A 23,537-nucleotide genomic window follows, 5' to 3' on the forward strand; every position below is an offset into this window, starting at 1 on the left:
GGGTCTCGAACCAGCGTCCATATGGGATGCCGGCACTTCAGGCCAGGGCACTAACTCGCTACGCCAGAGCACTGGCCCCTCAATAATTTTTTTTTGAAAGATGATTTTATTTTAGTGCAAAAAAATTGACATCTCTGCAGATTTTCTTTTTAATCTATATGTTGTCTATAGATTCTTGGAAGACCCCTCATATGTGTGGGTTTCAGAAAATCCCCCTGGATAATGAAGCACTCCTGGGGAACTGAGCTGAGCCCGCCAGGGTGGGCGTGCGGCTGCTGCGTCTGATTGGGGAAGCAGCCCCAGGGCTTTGGAAGGTGCCGAGCAGCAGAGCCTAGTGATTAAGTCTGGAGCCTGGCACCAGCCTGGCCTGGCCACCGGGGACTTCGCTGTCTGGGCCTCAGCTTGTCCATCTGTGAATTGGGACAGCAGTAGTCCTCACCTCAGTGGGCTCGTTGTTATCATTATTACTAATTTCTGTGACTGTTTAGGAAGAGTTCCTGCACCCCGCTCCTCCTTCTCGCAGACCTCCCCTCCCTCCCCTCTCCCCCTCGCCCTGCCCTGGACGGTGCCAGGCCCTGGATAGTGCCCAAGGCCACCACCACATCAGCCAGGCAATCCTGGCGCAACCGAGGAGTGGCCCAGCAGGTTTTTCCTCCCAGCCTGCCCTGCGGCGGGGCACCGAGCTGTGCTCTGCCTGCCTCACCCAGGCCCGGCCCTCCGCGGCTCTCCGGAGCTCTGCCCGCCTCACTCTGTCTGGCGCGGCCAGCGGGCGGCAGTGCCGAGACAGGATGCCCAGTATCTTCGCCTACCAGAGCTCCGAGGTGGACTGGTGCGAGGTGAACTTCCAGCACTCGGAGCTGGTGGCCGAGTTCTACAACACGGTGAGAGCCGGGGCCGGGGGCTGCGGGCAGGGGTGTGTGGGGGGGGTGAGGCAGGGGGCATCCGTGCAGCCTCAGGTTCCAGCCTTGGGGAGACCGGGGCGCTAGCTAGCGTTCATTTATCTGGAAGTTGTCTTCATGTGGTGCCGGGGTGGTGGCCGTTTGGGATACGGAGGCCGGCAAGCGGCACTCTGCCCTCCCTGAACGGAAGGCACAGGTAATGATCTCAGGCATTTATGACCCAAGTGCTGCGGTGGGTGGGGGGGGGAGATGCACAGGCAGCTCCGGGGCTCCTGAGCCGGGCCACGAGGGGGCAGATCAGGGAAGGCTTCCTGGAGGAGATGGCTGCGTCTGTTTGCTGGTAGCGGCACCCACAGCTAAGGGTGACTGCCTGGCCGCTATCTACCTCCCAGGGCGCCCCAGGACGGTATTTCATATCCATTAAGAGAGACTTTTCCTGCGGCCTCTGCCACAGCACGGCATCGGAGCTGCCCCCAAACCACGGATGCGTAAAGAATAGTGACATTCAACCAACGCTTCAAAGGACACGGGCGGCTCGTGCTGTCCTGTCCTGGTACAGGACTCCGGGTTCACGGCGGAGCGAGGCAGGGGCACTGTTCCTTCTGGGTCCCCTCTGATGGTGAGCAATGTGCTCACCCTGTGCCCGTGTGTCGTCCGCGTGTGGTACGCGGCGAGCCAAGCGGCCCCCGGAACGTGGGTCTTTAGTGAGCACTTGCTGTGTGCCAGGCGTTGCCGTAAATGCCGCGTCTTGATGGTGGCGTCGGGAGCTAGGTGCCATCGTGGGGGCGCTTCACGAAGCTCATGCGTAACAGGATTAAAAATTACATTGATTTTGGTGCAAAAATGTACTGAAATGGGTGCGTATGAGGAGCCTCCAAGACGTGCATGAAAACACGTGTGATGGGAAAACGATGCCTGCATTTCACATTTTTTGTCATCAAAATGCATTTTTGGGGGCATTTACTTGTTTTGAAAGTCAGAGTTACAGAGAGAGAGGGAGAGACAGAGAGATCTTCCATCCACTGATTCAGTCCCCAGTTGCGCTGGACCGAGCTAAAGCCAGGAGCCAGAGGCTTCATCCGGGTCTCCTATGTGGTCAGCAGGGGCCCAAGCAGTCGGGACCATCCTCTGCTGCCTTCCCAGGTGCATTAGCAGGGAGCTGGATCAGAAGTGGAGCAGCCGGGACTTGAACCGGAGCCCATATTGGGATGCTGGCGTTGCAGATGGCGGTTTAACCAGCTGTGCCAAAATACTGGCCCCCAAAATAAACATCTTTTGTATTCCATTTTTCTTTGACCTTTATATGTATATTTGAAATTTATTTCTAGTTTATTTATTTGAAAGACAGGAGAGAGAGATGGACAGGTCTTCCGTCTGCCGGTTCCCTTCCCGAGCCCCTGCAGTGGCTGGTGCTGTGGCTAAGCCAGGAGCGCAGAACTCAGCGCAGCGCTCACGCGTGGGTGGCCAGCACTGCTGCTGTCTCCCAGGAGGCACGTTACCAAGGACGTGGATTGAATGTGGAGCCTGGGCTCGAACCCGGGCACGTGGGCGCCCTTAGCACAGCAGCCAGTGCCCGCCCCCCACTGAACGTACAGAAATGCCTTCCTAGATCCACAGCTATGTTAGCGCCTCCCCAAGGTCTTACCCTCCCAGACAGGGCCGAGTGTGGCAGAGCTGTCCACTACGGCAGCTGGTCAGCCATCGGCGTGCCTGGCAGTCCACTCGGTAATATGTTTGTCACTGCAGAGCCAGTGGCCTCTGTCGCACCAGTGCCTGGACCTTGTAGCGCAAAGGCAGCCATGACCGCACGGAGAGGAGTGGGCGTGGCTGGGGGGCCAATAAAATTTTATGGGCATTGCCATATAAACTTCGTATAATTTTCACAAGTCGTAAAACTCTTCATTTCTTTAAAAAAGATTTATCTATTTATTTGAAAGAGTTACAGAGTCTCATTTCAGACATTTGAACATGTAAACACGGTTCTAAACTCACCGGCACAAAGCAGACTTCAAAACATTTGTAGAAAAATGGAATTAAGAGATAGATTGGGCAGGCGTCTCTCTCTCCCTCCCTCTCTCCCTCCTCCCCCTCTCTTCCTCTCTCTCTCTCTCTCTCCTTCCCTCTCTCTCTCCCTCCCTGTCTCCCTCCCTCTCTCCTCTCTCTCTCCCTCTCTCCCTCTCCCTCTCTCTTCCTCTCCCTCTCTCCCTCTCTCTCCTCTCCCCCTCTCCCCTCTCCCTCTCTCCCTCTCTCTCTCCCTCTCTCCCTCTCCCTCTCTCTTCCTCTCCCTCTCTCCCTCTCTCTCCCTCTCCCCCTCTCCCCCTCTCCCTCTCTCCCTCTCTCCCTCCCTCCCTGTCTCCCCTCCCTCTCTCCCTCCCTCCCTCTCTTCCTCCTTCCCTCCCTCCCTCTCTCCCTCCTCTCTCTCTCCCCTCTCTCCCTCTCTCTCTCCCTCTCTCTCCCTCTCCCCCTCTCCCCCTCTCCCTCCCTCCCTGTCTCCCTCCCTCCCTCCCTGTCTCCCTCCCTCTCTTCCTCCCTCCCCTCCCTCCCTCTCTCCCTCTCCCTCTCCGTCTCTCTCCCTCCCTCTCTCTCTCTCCCTCTCCCTCTCTCTCTCCCTCTCCCTCTCTCTCCCTCTCTCTCCCTCTCCCTCTCTCTCCCTCTTTTTCCCTCTTTCCCTCTCTCTCCCTCTCCCCTCTTTCCCTCTCTCTCCCTCTCTCCCTCTCCCTCTCTCCCTCTCTCCCTCTCTCCCTCTCTCTCCCTCTCTCCCTCTCTCTACCTCTCTCCCTCTCCCTCTCCCTGCCTTTCAAAGCAGGTGAAAATGAATAACATTAAAAAATAAATAGGGGCCAGCACTGTAGCATAGTGTGTTAAGCCACAGTCCTGCAGTACGGGCATTCCATATGGGCACCAGTTCGAGTCCCGGCTGCTCCGCTTCTGATCCAGCTCCCTGCTAATGGCCTGGGAAAGCAGTGGGCACAGTGGGTCCCCGCACCCACGTGGGAGACTGGATGAAGTTCCAGGTTCCACCTCTGCTCCTCACATCGCAGCTACTGGATTCAAGTCCCAGCTCTAGCTCCTGACTGCAGCTTCCTGTAACGCAGGCCCCGGGAGGCAGTGGTGACGACCCAAGTGACTGGGCTTCTGCCTCCTATGTGGCATATTTTTATTAGAGAGAATGCAGAAGTTCCATTCACTGGTTCACTCTCCAAACGCCCACAATGAAGGGTGGAGGGAGCCTGGAGCCAGGAGCTGGGAATCCAATCCGGGTCTCCCACGTGCGTGGCAGAGACCCAGGCACCTGAGCCGTCACCGCTGCCTCCCAGGGTGTGTGTTAGGCAGCTGGAGCCAGGAACCAAACCCGGGCACTCCAGTGTGAGATGCAGGGATCTGAACCTCCAAGCCACATGTTTGCTCCAGGAGTTGGGTTCTGAGAGATGTACAGGGGTGGGGTAGGAAAGCAGAGAAAGGAGAAAGTGTGCGTAAGCCCTGGAAAGAAACAAGAACTCGTCTGATTGGCAAGGGAAGAAGTTATATACCTGAGGCCAGAATGTGGGGAGACAGGAAGGCCAAGTTGGAGTGGTAGAGAAATTTCTCCTGTGTCCACCAATGGGCTCACTCATTCATCCATGAAAATGCTCTAAACCACCCACTGCAGGGTGGTCCTGGTGGTCCCAGGGAGGCTTGGGGTTCCCCAGCTGTGGGGGGGTGTCCAAGCTCCGACAACTTCCTCCAGCCGCAGGTTAGCTCGAGGTGCAGGAGGAGAAAGGGCTGGAAGTGGGAGTGGGGCATGGGGGGATGTGGGGGTGGGGCACTGGGCCTCTGTTTGCGGAAGGAGGGGGGATGTCAATGTTGCTGTCAACACTGAGTCTTAAAGGAACCCATAATGGCTCCCTGGGGCTTTGCGGGTAATGGGAACCACATGTGCAAAGGCCCTGCGGTAAGCGAGCAAAGCTGGTCAGGTTGTGGTGGTGGCTTGAAGCCCAGGCTTTAAGCCGCGTCCAGGGTCCAAATCGGGAATGCCAGGCTCTGGACTGTAGGCTCCACTCGGAGGGCACTGGGAGCCACAGGCAGCTTTTTAGCTTTTTAGCATCCTCCACTGCTTTCCCAGGCCACGGCAGAGAGCTGGGTTGGAAATGGCGTAGCCGGGACTTGAACTGACGCTCATATGGGATGCCGGCACTGCAGGCGGTGGCTTTACCAGTTATGCCACAGTGCCAGCCCCCCTGGTTGTGTTTTGCAGATGGGCGAGGAGAGCCTGGGAGGCTCACTGACTGCAATAGAGGTCAGGGGGTGTGGGGAGGACTGGCTTAAGTGGGGCAGGGGGAGAAACCAAGGCGTGAGCCATGCGTGTTTGCACCTGCTTGCACCTGCTTGCATGGGCATGGTGGCTGCCAAGTGGCCTCCCTCTGCATTACTGATGGCTTTGGAGAGTTTCAAGTGGCACAAGCAGAAGTCTCAAGGCTCCCCAGCTCCCAGAGGCCACTGTGATGTTGAATTTCCTTGCTAGGGTCTTGTCAAAGCTTCATTGGCTCAGTCTCATTCTCTTGTGAGTGTTGCGGATACTTGGTGCCAGAACACAGGACTGGCGTGCTGGCCCGGGGAGAGCACGGGAAAGAGGAGGAGGGGTGTGGGGAGCATGGAGGAGAGGAGGGGAGCAGGTGTCTACAGCACCCTCCCCACCACCCCCTGCACCTTCCCATCGCTGCCTCTGCTGTGTGGCTCCAGCCCTGAGTGCTGTGTGACCCAGAGGAAGAGCAGCCCCTCTCTGAGCTCCTGACTGCGTGCAATGGGCAAATTCCATGAGCTCTAAACCACTCGAGCCTTGAGGTCCAACCATGCAACCTCCTTCTGCTATGCTCCGTGTCGCCGTCCACAGTGGAAACAGCTGGTTCCTGGATGCCCGTGGCGTGCCCGTCCCCACGGAGGATGGAAATCCAACACACACACGCACAAAATCTGGCTCACCCCAGGCCTGGGCTCAGTGGCTGCCTCTGGCCCTCCTCTCCTCCAGAAAATCGGGTGTCGGTGGCTCCTCCCCTGCGGCGCTCCGGGAGCACGCTGAGGGGTCGGGGTCAGCAGGACAGCGGTCTCTCTGTTTTGTGGACGGAGCCCCTGGCTTGCACTTGGCTTCGGGGATACAGTGGGGTGGGCAGGTGCAGACAGACTCAAAATCACCTGCCCCAGAGGGGCTGACGTTCTGGGCTTGGCGAGGCGGATGACGCACCGAACGTCAAGGGTGCAGGGTATTGGGTGGGGGAGCTAAGGAGGAAAAGTCGTCCACCGTCCTCTGGTTCACCTGTCCCAAAGGGGGCCACCATGGGGGACCACCTCCTAGGACCGTGGAGAGACTATGGTAGCTACTGCATGCAATCCAAGCCCCCAGCAGTGGGTGGATGGACACACGCAGCACGGTACCTCCATGCATTAGAACATCACGCATCCATGAACAGGAGTGAGGCACAGACACTCACTACGGGGTGCAGGGACCTTGAGAGACACAGACACAGCAGGCCACACAGTGTGGGGCTCCATGGATAGGAAGCATCCCGAACAGGTGCACCCACGGAGCCAGGAAGTAGATTTGTGGTCACCAGGGGCAGGAGGAGAGGATGGGAGTGGGTAACATAATTTCCTTTGGGAGATTGAAGTCTTCTAGAATTAGATGGTCTAATAGTTATATAACCTGTGGATATGCTAAGACCATTGTAGTGTACACTTAATTTTTAATGTTTTTATTTATTTATTTTCGTTTAGTTGAAATGCAGAGAGAGAGAGAGAGAGAGAGAGAATTTCCATCTGCTGGTTCATTCCCCAAATGCCTGCAACAGCCAGGGCTGAGCCAGGAGCCAGGATCTCCAACGGGGTCTCCCACGTGGGTGGCGGGGACCCAGCGCCTAAGCCAGCACCTGCTGCCTCCCAGGGTGTGCATGGTAGGAGGCTGGATTGGAAGCGGAGCGGCTGGGCTGCAAACCCAGGCACCCTGTCCTGAGACGAAGGTGTCCCAAGTGGCGGCTTAACTGGCTGTGCCCCAACGCCCGCCCCAACTGTACACTCTTAGTGAATTTTACTCTCCATCTTTGAAAGCTGAGTTATGAAGATATCCCCGCAGCTCCCGGTACACCCTAAGTGCGGAATAAACTGAAGTTGTAAAAGTGACGTTTATGACCTTTGTTTGCTGCTCATGGGGTTTATGGGCACAAAGTCCCAGGAAGGAGGCCCTCTCCTGCCAGCTCTGTCACAGAGCAGATAAAGGGCGTCCAGTGGAGCCCAGGCCCCGCCCCTGGGTGTGTGCTGTCACTCCGTAGTGACAGAAGCCAGGTGTGGGCGGCAGCGGGAGCCTTGGCAACGAAGAGGGAGCAAGGGCTGGCTGGAGATGTTCCCTGACTCCCAGCTCCTGTGCTGAGCGCCTCCTGGGTGCTCCATGCGCTGGGGACACCTTTGGGGTGGGACTCCCGTCCTCGGGGCAGCCCCGGTCCAGTGGGGGAGCCGGAGGCAGCCAGCAAGCACATCCAGACACAAATAAAGGGGCCGGCGCAGCCGCCACCTGCCACGCCGGTGTCCCCACCTGCACCAGTCCCTGGGTGCCTCCGCTCCCCAATCCAGCTCCCTGCTACCATGCCCAAATAAGGCCTCTGCCGCCCAGGTGGGAGACCCGGATGGAGCTCCTGGCTCGCAGCCCTGGCCATTGTAGGCATTCGGGGAGTGAACCAGTGGCCAGGAGCTCTATCTGACCGTTGTGTCCTTTCTCCCTCTCGGATTAGGGGGAGATGGAGTAAATCAACAGGTGCTGAAGCCCCTGGGGTGCGCCGGGCCCTGCCCCGGCACGGCGGCAGGCGTTCACAGCCGTGGACAGCCGCAGCTCCCGGTTCCCAGCCTTTCCATCAGGGCGGGAACCGCACAAGAGGGGTCCCTCACGTCTGTCCCGACTGGAGGCGCCCCTCGAAGGAGGGGCTTTGCTTTGGGCCACTACTAAGGTCCTTTAAAAAATTAATTAGTTAAATTTATTTGACAGAGTGAGCTCCCATCTGCTGGTTCACTCTCCAAATGGGCACAATAAGCTATCACTAAGCCAGTGGCCAGGAACCCCAGCCAGGTCTCCCACGTGGGTGCAGGGGCCCAAGCCCTTGAACCATCTTCTGCTGTCTTCCTAGGCACATTAGCAGGGAGCTGGATCGAAATTGAAGCATGGGGCCAGCGCTGTGGCATAGCAGGTGGGGCTGCCGCCTGCAGCACCGGCATCCCATATGGGCGCTGGTTCAAATCCCAGCTGCTCCACTTCCGATCCAGCTCTCTGCTATAGCCTGGGAAAGTAGAAGATGGCCTGAGTCCTTGGGCCAGTGCACCCGCAGGGGAAGACTCGGGAAGACCCGGATGAAGCTCCTGGCTCCTGACTACGGATCGGAGCAGCTCTGGCCATTGAGGCCAACTGGGGAGTGAGACAGCAGATGGAAGATCTCTCTCTCTCTCTCTGCCTCACCTTCTCTCTCTGTGTAACTCTGACTTTCAAATAAATAAATCGAAAGAAAGAAAGAGAGAGAGAGAAAAAGAAAGAAAGAAAGAAAGGAAGAAAGAAAGGAAGAAGCAGCCGGGGCTCGAACTCACAATCCGATATGGGATGCTAGAGCCATGGGCAGCAGTCTAACCCTCTGTGTCACGACACCAGCCCCAGTGCTGAGGTTCCTGAGCATATCGTAGGTTCTCAAGGAGCGGTTCTTGAATGAATGAATGAATGAATGAAGGTGAAGCCACCGGCTGAGACCGGGACCCAGGGGGTCCAGGTGTTGGGTGTCCAGAGCTCAGGACCAGCCCTGGCAGCATCCCAGGGTGCAGCGTCTCCTGCCTGCCAGGGCCTGGGTGGGGCGAGAGGCTGTGAACCATGAGGGCCCAGCCCTGGAGGGCAGGGAGGGAGACCCTGGCACCGGGGCTGTCGCTGATGCTATCAGTCCCTAGAGCCGGTTGGGGCCCTTTAATCAGACCCCACCCATCGCTCTGCCCTCGTCCTGAGAACTCCGGTCTCAGGGCCTCCCGGCCTCTGAGCATGCAACGTGTGTAGCTGTACCAGGCAGCCCTCGCCCCGTGGGCCCGCACCACGTCCCTGGCAGTGGCACCCTGCAGTGCCCAGCCTCATGCGTGCCCCCAGCAGCCTCCCAGGTCGTGCTGATGGCTGCCTGCTGTTTGTCCCCACGCAGGAACGAGAGACGCCGAGGTCACGCCACAGAGCAGCAGGGAGGGCCCCTTTGAGTCCGCCCCACCTCCTGTCCTGCAAGACGGGGCTCAGGGCAAGCTTTGGAGTCCCCGGTGCTGTGCAACCTCAGAGGAGTCACCTGGCTTCCGAGACGCGGTGTCCTCCTTGCAAAACCAGAACCAAAAAAGCCAGATGTCGTGTGCACGTGGGAGGGGATGGGGCTCAGGGATTAAAAATGATCTTGGCCACGTTGTGCGCTCACAGGGTGGGAAACCTGGGGTGGGTGTTTGGCCTAAGCCCTTAAGACTCTCACATCCCATGTTGCAGTGCCTGGGTTTACTACCCAGGAGCTGGCCCCACTGCCAGTGCCAGCTTCCTGGGACTGCACCCTCTGGGAGGCAGCAAGTGATAGCTCGCGTCCCTGGGTCCCTGACATCCATGTGGGAGGCTTGATGGAGTCCCTGGCCCCCAGCTCCAGCCTGGCACAGCTCTGGAGAGTAAATCCATCGGCAGAAGACCTCTCTCTCTCTCTCTCTCTCTCTCTCTCTCTCTCATTAATTAATTAATTAAGATTTTTTTAAAGGATGAGGATCCACCCCTGGGACATCTTTAAGACACCCTGGGAGCCACGCTTGGGACACCACTTGGGACATCCTGTATCCCACATCCGTTGCCTGGGTTTGAGTCGCAGCTCGGCTCCTGGTGCCAGCTTCCTGCCAAGGCAGACCCTAGGAGGCACCGGTGATGGTTCAGCTACCTGGGTCCTGGATTGAGTTCTGGGGTCCTGACTTTAGCCTAGCCCAGCCCTGACTGTCACAGGCATTTGAAGAGTGAACCAGTGAATGGAAGACCTCTCTCTCTCTCTCTCTCTCTCTCTCTCTTTCTGTCTCTCTGCCTTTCAAGTTAATAACAGTTTTTTAAAAAGTATGAGAAAGTACCAGGCATGGTGTCTTTTACCCCAGAACTTTCTACGTGCAACACCCTCCCCGAAGTGTCCTCACAGTCACTGTTGGTTGAGCACCTGCCGTATGCCAGTTCCTCAGGGTACAACGGGAAGCAGGAAGAACACAGCCTTTGCTCTCAGAGTGGGGGGACACACGGTTGTCAGGACAGAAGGACAGGTGTTAGGGGAATGGAGAAACCCAGAGCCCAGAGGCAGCTGCCCCTGCCCCTGCCCCAGGGGATGGAGAAGCCTCACAGAGAAATGATGCCCAGGCTGAAGGTGCGGCAGTAGTTGGCTTGGCCAGGAGGGAGGAGCGCAGTGGGAACAGCATGGGCAAAGTCCTGGCGGTAAGAGGTGAGCGGAGTGTGGCTCCTTCAGGGGAACCTGGTTATGCCTGCCCCACCTGGCTGGAGTGTAAAGTTCAGCACAGGTGAGTTATGGGTGGAATTCCTAAGGCGCGTTTAAGAGTTCGGGTTTTATTGATAGAAGCCGTGGACCTGTTTTCAGTGGCGCGTCAGAGCTGGGACGATGGACGGGCTGGGTGGGCATGTCTGGGGTGTGCTGGTGCGCCCCAGGGCTGCAGGCCGGGGTGGGGGCACTGGGTTCGCTGGGCACAGTGAGTGTGTACGTGTGTACGTGTGTACATGTGTGTGTGCACGCACACCAGCACAAATGGCGGGCCTGGAGGAGGCCCAGGCAGGGGATGAGAGGGCCTGGCCCCTGACCGCCTGCCCTGTGGCTTTGGCACGAGAAAGGAGAGCAGGCCAGAGTGACAGTGACCACCCGTGGTCTCCGTCCTTTCAGTATCGTCTTAATCTGCTTTCTGTTGCGAACAGCACAAGCGGATGTGATAAGAGGTTTGTCTTGGCCCGCGGTTCTGGTCCAAAGGGGACGGAAGGGCAGGGCACCACCTCAAGTCTGGCCAAACTGGCGTCTACGGCTGCTTCAGAGATAAACCAATAAGCTTCATCCGCTAATCACATGAATAGACTAATCCATTCATGAGGGCAGAGTCCTAATCCCGCCTCCTTGAGATCCCGCCCCTTCATAGCTCATAATCGGGGATTAAATTTCAACACCAGGCTGGGCGTGTGGCGGGGCTGTTGGGCTGCCAGTTGGAACGCCCACATCCCACGCAAGAGCACCTGCCTCCAATCCCCAGCTCCTGCTCCCTGCTAATGTGCACCCCGAGAGGCAGCAGTGATGGTGCAAGTGGCTGGGTCCCCGCCTCTGCCTGCACAGCCTTGGATGTTGCAGGTGTGTGGGGACAAAACAGTAGATTGAAGACATTTGTCTCTAACAAGAACAAATAAATAAGAACGACTTTAAACCTAACCCTGGATTCGTCCCTTCCTGGCTGGGTGACGGGGTTGGGCCACTGTGTCGCTCTGAGCATCATATCCTCTTTCTTTTCTAAAGATTTATTTATTTATTTGAAAGGCAGAGTCACAGAGAGGCAGAGAGAGAGAGAAAGAGTCTTCCATCCTCTGGTTCACTTCCCAGGTGGTCGCAGTGGCTGGAGCTCAGCCAATCAGAAGTCAGGACCCAGGAGCCTCCTCCAGGTCTCCTTTGCAGGGGCCCAAAGACTTAGGCCATCTTCCACTGCTTTCCCAGACCACAGCAGAGAGCTGGATCAGAAGTGGAGCAGCCAGGACTCGAACTGGCTCCCATATGGGATGCCGGCACCACAGGCAGCGACTTTACCCGCTTCGCCACATTACCAGCCTCCAGTATCCTCTTCTATCATATGGGGTTACAAACACATACCTTGCTGGGTTGGTTTGAGGATGACATAAGATTCTGGGAACAAGAAACTTTGCGCAGTACCCGGAACAAAGCAGATGTCCAACTGTGGAACAGGTAATGAACCCACAGATAGCCTTAGCACTCAATAAGCCGAGAGATATTGGGATCTGCGCAGGTGCACTCATACCTCTGACCTCCATTCCCTTTCCTTCTCCAACAGGAAGCCGTATTATTTATTTATTTATTTATTTTTCATGTCCTTAGCTGGCCCTAGTACTGGCCAATCTTTCTTTTCTTAAGACTTATTTATTTATTTGCTAGAGTTAGAGTTAGAGAGAGAGAGAGAGAGAGAGAGAGAGAGAATCTTCCACCTGCCAATTCATCCCCCAGATGGCTGCAATGGCCAAGGCTAGATCAGGCCATAGCCAGGAGCCAGGAGCTTCATTCAGGTCTCCCACATGGATGCAGGGGCCCAAGCACTTGGACCATCTTCCATTGCTTTTCCAGGGCATTAGCAGGGAGCTGGATTGAAAGTGAAGCATCCAGGCCGGCGCCGTGGCTCAACAGGCTAATCCTCCACCTGCGGCACCGGCACACCGGGTTCTAGTCCCGGTCGGGGCACCAATTCTGTCCCTGTTGCTCCTCTTCCAGGCCAGCTCTCTGCTGTGGCCTGGGAGTGCAGTGGAGGGTGGCCCAAGTGCTTGGGCCCTGCACCCCATGGGAGCCCAGGAGAAGTACCTGGCTCCTGCCTTCCGATCAGTGCGGTGCGCCGGCCGCAGCGGCCATTAGAGAGTGAACCAATGGCAAAAAGGAAGACCTTTCTCTCTGTCTCTCTCTCTCACTGTCCACTCTGCCTGTCAAAAAAAAAAAAAAAAGTGAAGCATTCAGGACTCGAACTGGGACCCATGTGGGATGCCAGTGTTGCAGGCTACAGCTTTACCTGCTATACCACAATGCTGACCCCGGCCTTTCATTTTTAAAGATGTATTTGGGAGGGAGACAGGGGTCAGAGGGAGAGAGGGAGAGAGGGAGAGAGGGAGGGAGGGAGAGAGGGAGGGAGGGAGAGAGGGAGGGAGGGAGAGAGAACCTTCTGTCTGGTAGTGAATGCCCAAGTGCTTGCAGTGGCTGGGGCTGGGTCCGGCCAAACCTGGAGGGTGATAGCTCAAACCAGATTTCCTACACTGGTGACACCCACTTGGGTCATCGGCGCTGCCTGCTGGCTGCACAGCAGCAGGGACCTGGGTCAGAGGCAGAGCGGCGACTTGCGTTAGGCACTCCGATGTGGGATGCAGGCGCTGCAAGAGCGGGAAGCTGGAGACAGGAGCTGGAGCTGGGCCTTGGATCCAGGTCCTCCGATGTGGGACGCAGGTGTCTGGACTGCCCGGCCAGTGGCTGCCCCTCTGGACCACTTTAGCCCACAAGCAATTTTTCTTTTTTGTCTCAGCTAACGCTGCGTAACAAACATCTCTAACATGTAGTGGTTTGACACCGTGATGAATTTTATTTTACTCATGCATCTGTAATCTAAGTAGAGTTTGGCAGGGCACTATTTTTCAATTAATTTTTTATTATTTTGTTTGAAATATGGAGAGATGGGGGAAGAGAGAGAGAGAGAGCGAGAGCGAGAGCGAGAGAGAGAGAGAGAGAGAACCTCCCAGGCTGAAGCCAGGAGCCGGAAAATCCTTCCAGATCTCCCACATTGGTGGCAAGAACCCACGTACTTGGGCCATCTTCTGCTGCTTTTCCCAGGCACATTAGCAGGGAGCTGGGTTGGAAGTGGAGCAGCCAGGACATGAGCTGGGGCAAACATGAGACGCTGGCATTGCAGGCTGTGGCTTAACCTACTGTGTCACACTGCCTGACCTCACCTGTCATCATCATTTTTTTTTGGACAGGCAGAGTTAACAGTGAGAGAGAGAGAGAGAGAGAGAGACAGAGAGAAAGGTCTTCCCTCCGTTGGTTCACCCCCGAAATGGCCGCTACAGCCGGCGCTGCGCTGATCCAAAGCCAGGAGCCAGGTGCTTCTCCTGGGCTCCCATGCGAGTGCAGGGCCCAAGCACTTGGGCCATCCTCCACTGCCCTCCTGGGCCACAGCAGAGAGCTGGCCTGGAAGAGGAGCACCTGGGACAGAATCCGGCGCCCCAACCGGGACTAGAACTTGGAGTGCCGGCGCCGCAGGTGGAGGATTAGCCCAGTAAGCCGTGGCGCCGGCCCATTTTTTTTTTTTTTAAAGATTTCTTTATTTATTTTAGAGGCAGGTTTATAGACAGAGAGAGAGGCTTTCCAACCGCTGGTTCACTCTCCAAATGGCTGCAGTGGCCAGAGCTGGGCTGATCCCAAAACCAAGAGCCAGGAGCTTCTTCTAGGTCTCCCTCATGGGTGCAGGGGCCCAGGCACTCGGGTCATCCTCTGCTGCTTTCTCAGGCCATTAGCAGGGAGCTGGATAGGAAGTGGAGCCACCGGGACTTGAACTGGTGCCTATGTGAGATGCTGGAATTGCAGGCTGCGGCTTAACCTGCTGTGTCGCAACGCCTGCTCTCTCCTGTCATCGTCTTGAAGGCTGGGACCTGGGAGTGGAATCATCTGAAGGTTGGTTCCCTAGGACTCAGACATCTGGAGCCTGGGACAGCCGGGGTCTCTCCAGAGCCTCTCTCTATCCCTGTGTGGCTTCTCCAGCTTGGTGGCCAAGGGTGGCCAGTCTTGCAAAGCCCCATGTCAGAGGGCCAGCCTGTGGCACAGTAGGCTAATCCTCCACCTACAGCACCAGCATCCTATATGGGTGCCGGTTCGGGTTCTGGCTGCTCCTCTTCTGATCCAGCTCTCTGCTGTGGCCTGGGAAAGCAGTAGAGGATGGCCTATGTGCTTGGGCCCCTGCACCTGCGTGGGAGACCTGGAAGAAGCTCCTGGCTTCAGATTGGCCCAGCTCTGGCCATAGGGACCATTTGGAGAGTGAACCAGTGTCTCTCCTCACTGTCTATAGTTCTGCCTCTCAATCTTTTAGAAAAGATTTTATTTTTTATTTGAGAGGCAGAGTCACACAGTGAGAAAAGGAGAAGCAGAGAGAGAGAGAGAGAGAGAGAGAGAGAGAGAGAGAGAGAGGTCTTTCATCCGCTGGTTCACTCCCCAGTTGGCTGCAATGGCCAGAGCTGTGCCAATCTGAAGCCAGGAGCCAGGAGCTTCTTCCAGGTCTCCACATGGGTGCAGGGACTTGGACCATCTTCCACTGCTTTCCCAGGCCATAGCAGAGCTGGATCAGAAGTGGAGCAGCTGGGAATTGAACCAGCACCCATATGGGATGCCTGCACTGCAGGTGGCAGCTTTACCCACTACACCACAGAGCTGGCCCCAATAAATAAAATCCTAAAAAAAAAAAAGTCCATGTCAGGTGGAAGCCACAGCTGCTGGTGTCATCTGGCGTCTGAAGTCCTGCAACACCACTTCTTGGTGCTCTGTGTTGGAACCGAGTCACTAGGCTACTGTATCCTCTTTCTTTGTCTGCAAGGCCAAGACCAGCTCATGATTGCCGCATCCACACTTCAGCCCACAGGAAGGGGAAAGAGGCAGGGATGGGGCCGGCGCCGCGGCTCACTAGGCTAATCCTCCGCCTTGCGGCGCCAGCACACCGGGTTCTAGTCCCGGTCGGGGCACCGATTCTGTCCCGGTTGCCCCTCTTCCAGGCCAGCTCTCTGCTGTGGCCAGGGAGTGCAGTGGAGGATGGCCCAAGTGCTTGGGCCCTGCACCCCATGGGAGACCAGGAGAAGCACCTGGCTCCTGGCTTTGGATCAGCACGGTGCGCCGGCCGCAGCGGCCATTGGAGGGTGAACCAATGGCAAAAAGGAAGACCTTTCTCTCTGTCTCTCTCACTGTCCATGCTGCCTGTCAAAAAAAAAAAAAGAAAGAAAAAAAAAAAAGAAAAAGAAAGAGGCAGGGATGACGAGCCTGCAGTGGCTTCTTAAGGACTGACCCGCAAGTAGGAAGTGTCATGTACATTCTTATCCTATTGGCCAGAGCAGGTCACAAGACCATAGCGAGCTGCAAGAGATGCTGGGAAATGTAGTCTTTCCTTGGGTAGCTACAGGCTCAGCTAAAGCTTAGGAGACGCTACGATCTACAGTTGGCTCTTGGTGTTTGTGGGGTTTGATTCTAGGACCTCCCACAGATGTCAGAATCAAGTCTTTTATATAAAATGGCACAGTATTCGCTCATAACCTATGCACATCCTAAAATTTATTTATTTATTTGGGAGACAGAGTTACAAAGAAAGAGAGGGAGAGACAGAGAGAGAGGTCTTCCATGCGCTGGTTCACTCCCCAGATGGCTGCAACGGCCGGAGTTGGGCCCATCCAAAGCCAGGAGCCAGGAGCTTCTTCTGGGTCTCCCACACCGGTGCAGGGGTCCAAGCACTTGGGTCATCTCCCACTGCTTACCTAGGCCACAAGCACAGAGCTGGATTGGAAGAGGAGCAGCTGGGACTTGAACCGGCGCCCATATGGGATGTCGATGCCACAGGCAGATGCTTAACCTATGTCAGTGCTGACTCTCCTACATCCTTTAAACCAGCCCCCAGATTACTTATAACACACAATGCAATGTGTTATGACTGTGCAAATAGTCCCACTGTATTGTTTAGGTGCTAACAACAAGGGAAAAAAAAAAAAAAGTCCATACCTGAGGTACGGAGGTATTTTTGCTCCAGTATTCTTGATCCCTGGTTGGTTCAATTTGTGGGTGCAGAACCTGCAGATAGAGGGCTTCCTTCTCAGAGGAGAAGGTGGGAGCGTTTAGCCCGGCAGCTCAGACGCCTGCACCCCACATCCGGGCGGCTGGGTTTGCTCCCGGCTCTGCTGCTCACTCCAGCTTCTTGCTGATGCACCCTGGGAGATACCCGCGAGGGCTCAAGGTCTTGGGTCCCTGCCACCACGTGGGAGACTTGGACTGAATTCCTGGTTCCCAGCGTCCCCCACCACCCCAGTCACTGCAGGCATTTGGGGAGTGAACCAGCAGATGGGACTGCTCTCTCTCTCTCTCTCCCCACCTGTTGAATAAACAGAGAGGAAGTGCGCTCATATGTACACAGGAGGTTAGTCTTTGCCACACCCATTTTGTGAATGAACAGAATAAGGGGTGGAGTCATTGATCTACTGATGACCCATTGACTGTCCAGCTCGGCTGAAAGGTTGACAGGTGAATGATCGACGAATCTTGGGTTGATGAATCCTGCCTGGAAGGTGGTAGGCGACTGGCTAGTGACAGAGGGCAGCCCTCCCCGCCTCCCCTGCTGGAGGCGATCCGGCCGACTCTCACCCCCCCACCCCGCCCCGTGTCTCTGTCTCCTGCAGTTCAGCAATGTCTCCTTCTTAATCTTGGGGCCGCTCATGACATTCCTGATGCACCCCTACATCCAGAAGCGCTCCTGCGGCAGCTACAGCACCTTGTTCCTCTTCACAGTGACAGGTAGGGCTAGGCTGTGGGAGCGGCGGGCGGGCGGTGAGGCGGGGCCGGGCGCCCCACCTTGACCGCCTGCCCTCGCCTCTGCCGCCCAGGCCTGTTCTCCATGTACTTCCACATGACACTCAGTTTCCTGGGCCAGCTCCTGGACGAGATCGCCATCCTGTGGCTGCTGGCCAGTGGCTACAGCATCTGGATGCCCCGCTGCTACTTCCCTGCCTTCCTTGGGGGCAACAGGTGGGGCAGGCTGGCTGTGTGGAGGGGGTGGGACCCTCTGTGGCCCCCGCCTGACTGCCCCGAGCAGAACCCCCCAGAACCCCCTCTTCTGAGCCTACCTGAGCTCCCCTGAATCCCTTGCCCCCCTCCCCTAGGCCCCAGGGGACCTTTGCTTTACCCCACCCCCACCCCCCCCACCCCACATCCACCTGCAGTCCTTTCATGGGCCAACCTAGGTTCCCTGGGTCCTGAGACCTGACCCTTCTGGGTCCCCTCTGCCGAGGCCACCCGGGAACCTCAAGGCTTTTCTGAGCCTAGAGACGCCCTCGCCAAGAGCCCTTCCCTGTCCTCATCTGCCGGGGCCACAGAATCTCCAAACGACCCTGCCTCCACCCCCTCCAGCCCTGCCTCCCCCCATCCAGTGAGAGCCGAGCCCTCTCCCTGCAGGTCCCTGTTCACCTGTCTGGTGGTCGTCATGACCGTGATCAGCACCCTCCTGTCCTTCCTGCGGCCCACGGTCAACGCCTACGCCCTCAACAGCATCGCCATCCACATCCTCTACATCGTCTACCAGGAGTACAAGAAGTGAGTGGCCTCCGCGGGCACCCGGCTGGGGTGGGGGAGGGAGGCGGCTCCCGTTCCTTCCTCCAAGGACCCCTTGCTGTTCTCCGTCCCCGGCCCTGAGCAGTTCCACCTTGAGCAGTTCCACGGACTCCAGTGTCCCTTCCCCATGATCACCCACTGAGCCGGTCTGACTGCAGATCCAGTCCCTCGAGCAGCGAACCCCTCCCCCAACACACAAGGGTACTTTAAAATGTAGCCCCTGTGGCAGGGGCTGCAGTGGCCAAGCTCCTGCCTGCGACCCCGGCGCCCTGTTCTGCAGCACTGGGTTGAGCCCTGGCTGCTCTGCTTCTGATCCAGCTCCCTGCTAATGCACCTGGAAACTCAGCGGAAGATGGCGCAAGTGCTTGGGTCCCTGCCACCCGTGGGGGAGACCCGGATGGAGCTGCTGGCTCCTGGCTTCAGCCTGGCCCAGCCCCAGCTGTTGTGGCCACTTAGGTAGTGAACCAGTGGATGGAGGATTGATCTCGCTCTCACTCTCTCTGCCTTTCGAATAAATAAATAAATCTTTAAAGGTAATTGTGGAGGGGCTGGCACTGTGGTGTGGTGGGTAAAGCTGCCCTCTGCAGTGCCAGCATCCCTATGAGTGCTGGTTCGAGTCCCAGCTGCTCCACTTCCCATCCAGCTCTCTCTGCTATGGCCTGGGAAAGCAGTAGAAGATGCCCCAATGCCAGTTCTAGTCCAGGCTGCTCCTCTTCCGATCCAGCTCTCTGCTATGGCCTGGGATAGCAGTAGAGGAGGGCCCAAGTCCTTGGGCCCCTGAACCCTTGTGGGGGACCCAGAAGGGGTTTCTGGCTCCTGGCTTCAGATCGGTGCAGCTCCAGCCATTGCAGCCATCTGGGAAGTGAACCGGCGGGTAGAAGACCTCTCTCTCTCTGTCTCTACCTCTTTCTGTAACTCTGTCTTTCAAATAAATAAAATAAATCTTTAAAAAAATTTAAAAAATAAGATGGCCCAAGTGTTTGGGCCCCTGCACCCATGTGGGAGACCTGGAAGAAGCTCCTGGCTCCTGGCTTTGGATCAGATCAGCTCAAGCATTGCGGCCATTTCGAGAATGAGCCAGCGGATGGAAGAATCAATCTCTCTCTCTCTCTCTCTCTCTTTCTCTCTCTCTCTAATTCTGCCTTTCAAATAAATAAATCAATCTTTTTACAATGTAATTTGTGGAAAAAGTGGAGTTAAAAGGTAAGTTTACTTTGGTGCAAAAAATGTTGAAATCCATGCATATTTTTGGTAATACTTGTTGTCTCCATGAGTCTTTTAAAAAATATTTATTTATTTATTTTGAAAGGCAGAGAGAGAGAGAGAGAGAGAGGTCTTCCATCCGCTGGTTCACTCCCCATATGGCCACAATATCTGGAGCTGTGCCAATCCAAAGCCAGTAGCCAGGAGCTTCTTCTGGGTCTTCCACACGTGTGCAGGGACCCAAGGACTTGGGCCATCTTCTACTGCTATCCCAGGCCATTGCAGAGAGCTGAATGGGAAGAGGAGCTGCCAGGACTAGAACCGGTGCCCATATGGGATGCTGGCACTTCAGGCCAGGGCAGTAACCCACTGGAAGTGGAGCAGCCAGAACTCGAACTGGCACCCATATGGGATGCTGGCATTGCAAGTGGCAGCTGGCTCAAGTCACTGGGCTCCTGCCACCCACGTGGGAGACCTGGATTGACTCTTGGAATCTTGGCTTTGACACCCTCCTGAGCCCCACCCCACAATTGTGGGCATTTGGGGAGTGAACCAGTGAAAGGAGCTTAGAACCCATGTGCAAATAAGAGTGGTTCTCTAGAATCATCTGGAAACCTGGGATAGTAGGTGATGCGACGGAAGCATGAAAAAGTGATCACAGGAACCAAGAAGGGGGATCCCCAAGGAGAGAGCCTCTGCAGAGGCCAAGATCGCCAGCTGCTGCCCTAGCCAGCCCAAGGCCACCCACAGGGAGGAAGATGGGGAAATCAATGTTCACGGCTCTGCCTCCAATCCTGTGGCTTCTTGCTGGAGTTCAACGTTGGTCAGTTCCCCTGGAAACCATTGACCAACCCAACTGGAAACCATTGGCCAACCCAACTGGAAACCGTTAACCAACCCAACTGGAAACCATTGGTCAACCCAACTGCAAACCGTTGGCCAACCCAACTGGAAACCATTGGTCAACCCAACTGGAAACCATTGGCCAACCCAACTGGAAGCACAAGGACCAGCTGGCCTGTAGATTTGGTCCCCACAGGTCAGCTCCCCTGGGGCACAGAGCTGAGTAGAAATGGCAGGGACAGACCTAGAGAGACACATGGGAGGCACAGCACACATACTTCCAACAAAGCTAATGATACTTCCTTAAAATAGTATTTAATACCCAGCCAGGTCTTATGGATAGTTACTTAGTTTCTCAAAGATGAATTCTTTTTTAAAAATAAGATTTATTTATTCATTTGAAAAGCAGAATTAGAGAAAGACAGAGAGACAGAGATTGGAGGAGGTTCACTCCTGCTGGTTCACTCCCCAAATGGCAGCAACAGCCAGAGCTGGGCTGATCCGAAGCTAAGAACCAGAAGCTTCTTCCGGGTCTTCCAAAGCGGGTGCAGGGGCCCAAGCACTTGGGCCATCTTCTGCTGCACTCCCAGGTGCATCAGCAGGGAGCTGGATCGGAAGTGGAGCAGCTGGGACTCGAACTGGCACCCATAGGAGATGCCGGTACTGCAAGCCATGGCTTTACCCCCTACACCACAGTGCCGAACCCCAAAGATAAATTCTTACACCTGGTTTTGTTTAAATCAGGATCCAAAAACCATCTCTGTGGCTTCTTTATCGCATTATAGTCCCTTCCTCATTTCCCCGTCTTCATGCCTCTGACTTATCTTTGACTGATAGATAAAAATCAGATTATTAGAGGCCACCATGTGGTGTCTTGATACACACATATGTGGTGCGATGTCCAGTTCAGGGTCAGTGTAACTCCTCCCTCATTTGTCGTCTCTTTTTGGGGAAGACATTCACAGTCTTCCTCCTCCTACCCTTTAAAAACCCTACACTAGCATGCGTACTGTCGTTATCTGTAGTCACCCTACTGTGCAACCAAACACCAGAACTTCTTTTCCTATCTAACTGTAGCTTAGTGCTCATTGAGCAACCCTCCTCCCTCCCTCTCTCTCTCCAAGTCTCCCCAGTCTCTGGTAACCAGCGTTCCGCTCTTAGCTTCCATGAAACCAGGCCTCCAAGATTCCAGAAGTGAGTGAGGTCGTGTGGGTCCTGTCTGTCTTTGCCTGGCTAATTTCTTTCTTTTTGTTTTTAATATTTATTTATTTGAAAGTCAGAGTTACACACACACACACACAGAGAGAGAGAGAGAGAGAGAGAGAGAGAGAGGTCTTCCATCTGCTGGTTCACTCCCTAGTTGGCTGCAACGGCCAGAGCTGTGCTGAGCTGATCCAAAGCCAAGAGCCAGGAGCTTCCTCCAGGTCTCCCACGTAGGTGCAGGGGACCAAGGAGTCGGGCCATCTTCTACTGCTTTCCCAGGCCATAGCAGAGAGCAGTTATAGGAAGTGGAGCAGCCGGGACTCGAACCAACGCCTATATGGGATGCTGGTGCTTCCAGCCAGGGTGTTAACCCACTGCGCCACTGGACCACAGCACTGGTCCCTGCCTGGCTAATTTCATTTAACATAACGCCCTCCATGTTGTCACAAACAATGTCTCATCCTATTAGATGATTGAGTAGTATCCCATCGTGTATATAGGTCACATTTTCTGTTCTTTTTTTATTTATTTTTTAATTTTTTTTTATTTGACAGGTAGAGTTATAGATAGTGAGAGAGGGACACAGAGAGAAAGGTCTTTCTTCTGTTGGTTCACTCCCCAAATGGCTGCCATGGCTGGTACTGCGCCGATCCAAAGCCAGGAGCCAGGTGCTTCCTCCTGGTCTCCCATGCGGGTACAGGGCCCAAGCACGTGGGCCATCCTCCACTGCCTTCCCGGGCCATAGCAGAGAGCTGGACTGGAAGAGGAGCAACCGGGACTAGAACCTGGTGCCCCTATGGGATGCTGGCACCGCAGGCGGAGGATTAACCAAGTGAGCCATGGTGCTGGCCCCTCTTTTCTTTCTTTCTTTCTTTCTTTTTTTTTTTTTTTAATTATTTATTTGAAAGGCAGAGCTACATAAAGGGGGGAGAGAGAGAGAGAGAGAGAGAGAGAGAGAGAGAGAGACAGATTTTCCTTCTGCTGCTTCACTCCCCAAATGGCCACAGCAGCCAGGCCTGGGCCAGGCCAAAGTCAGGAGCCAGGAGCTCCATCCTGGTCTCCCACGCAGATGGCAGGGACCGAAGCACTCGGGCCGTCCTCTGCTGCTTTCCCAGGTGCATTAGCAGGGAGCTGGATTGGAAGTGGAGTAGCGGGGACTGTAACCAGCACTCTGACATGACAGGCGGTGGCTTAACACACTGCACCGCAATATGGCCCCCAGCCGTGCACCTTCGGCCCCGCCTCTCCCCTCCTCCCCACCTGCAAGCCTCACCCGCCTGGATGGAGGAATTTCCCATCAGCCTCTTCAGGCGCTGCCCCCCCTTCCGCCCTCCCCAGGACCAGCAACAAGGAGTTGCGGCATTTGATTGAGGTCTCCGTGGTGCTGTGGGCCATCGCTCTGACCAGCTGGATCAGCGACCGCTTCCTATGCAATTTCTGGCAGTGGATTAAGTTCTTTTACCTGCACAGCGTCTGGTGAGCACCTGCTCCGAGGCCTGGGGGGCGCCCGGAAGTGCAAGCTCTCGGCGGGCAGAGCTCAGAGCAGGAGCCTGGGGCAGAGAGGGGGAGGGGAAGACAGACAAGGGCATTCCAGATACCAGGGCTTGAAGGTGGGGGCCGGGGTCCATGAGGAGCGAGCAGAGAAGCAGGGCGAGGTGGGGGCTTCCTGCACCTTCACGACTCCCCCCACTGCGGTCCACAGGCACGTGGTCATCAGCATCACCTTCCCTTACGGCATGGTCACCATGGCCTTGGTGGACGCCAGCTACGAGATGCCAGGCCAAACCCTCAAAGTCCGCTACTGGCCGCGGGACACCTGGCCTGTGGGGCTGCCCTACGTCGAAGTCCAAAGCGATGACAAGAACTGCTGAAGCGGACGCTCTCGGTTCTCCGGCCGCTCACCGACCTGCTGTGTCTGCAGGACAGAGAGACCTGGGCTGGGCCTTGAACCGGAGGGACATTCCTGGTTCCCGTCTCCACTTCTCTTTTCCTGTTCTTGGTGTCCCATCCTGGCCCCGCCCCAAGGCAGGGAAGGGACATGGTGGCATCCCTGATGACGACCCTGGGGAGCTGCCCAGTGTATCTCGCCACCACGGTCTGCCCTGTCTTCTCTCGACTTCTCCTCTGTGGTCATGGATTCCCAGTGGCCCCACTGTCACGTGCCTTTGTTGGGCTGCACCACTGGGTCCTGGGGTGACTGGATGATGCTTGTCTGCCGGGAACGCCCGTGGGCTGGGACTTGCTCTGTCTATTG

The 23,537-nt window shown here is 56.0% G+C and overlaps 1 protein-coding gene across 1 annotated transcript; it reads left to right on the forward strand.

Moving 5' to 3' along the window:
• The first annotated feature begins 788 nt into the window (after positions 1-788).
• On the forward strand, positions 789-23,154 carry ACER1 (alkaline ceramidase 1). Its single transcript, XM_062179312.1, has 6 exons — positions 789-881; positions 17,107-17,221; positions 17,311-17,452; positions 17,879-18,016; positions 22,622-22,759; positions 22,986-23,154. The coding sequence occupies exons 1-6, from the start codon at positions 789-791 to the stop codon at positions 23,152-23,154; spliced, it is 795 nt and encodes a 264-aa protein (XP_062035296.1).
• The last annotated feature ends 383 nt before the right edge of the window (positions 23,155-23,537 follow it).

Source organism: Lepus europaeus, chromosome 20, assembly GCF_033115175.1.
Source record: "Lepus europaeus isolate LE1 chromosome 20, mLepTim1.pri, whole genome shotgun sequence".
NCBI classification, from domain to species: Eukaryota; Metazoa; Chordata; class Mammalia; order Lagomorpha; family Leporidae; genus Lepus; species Lepus europaeus.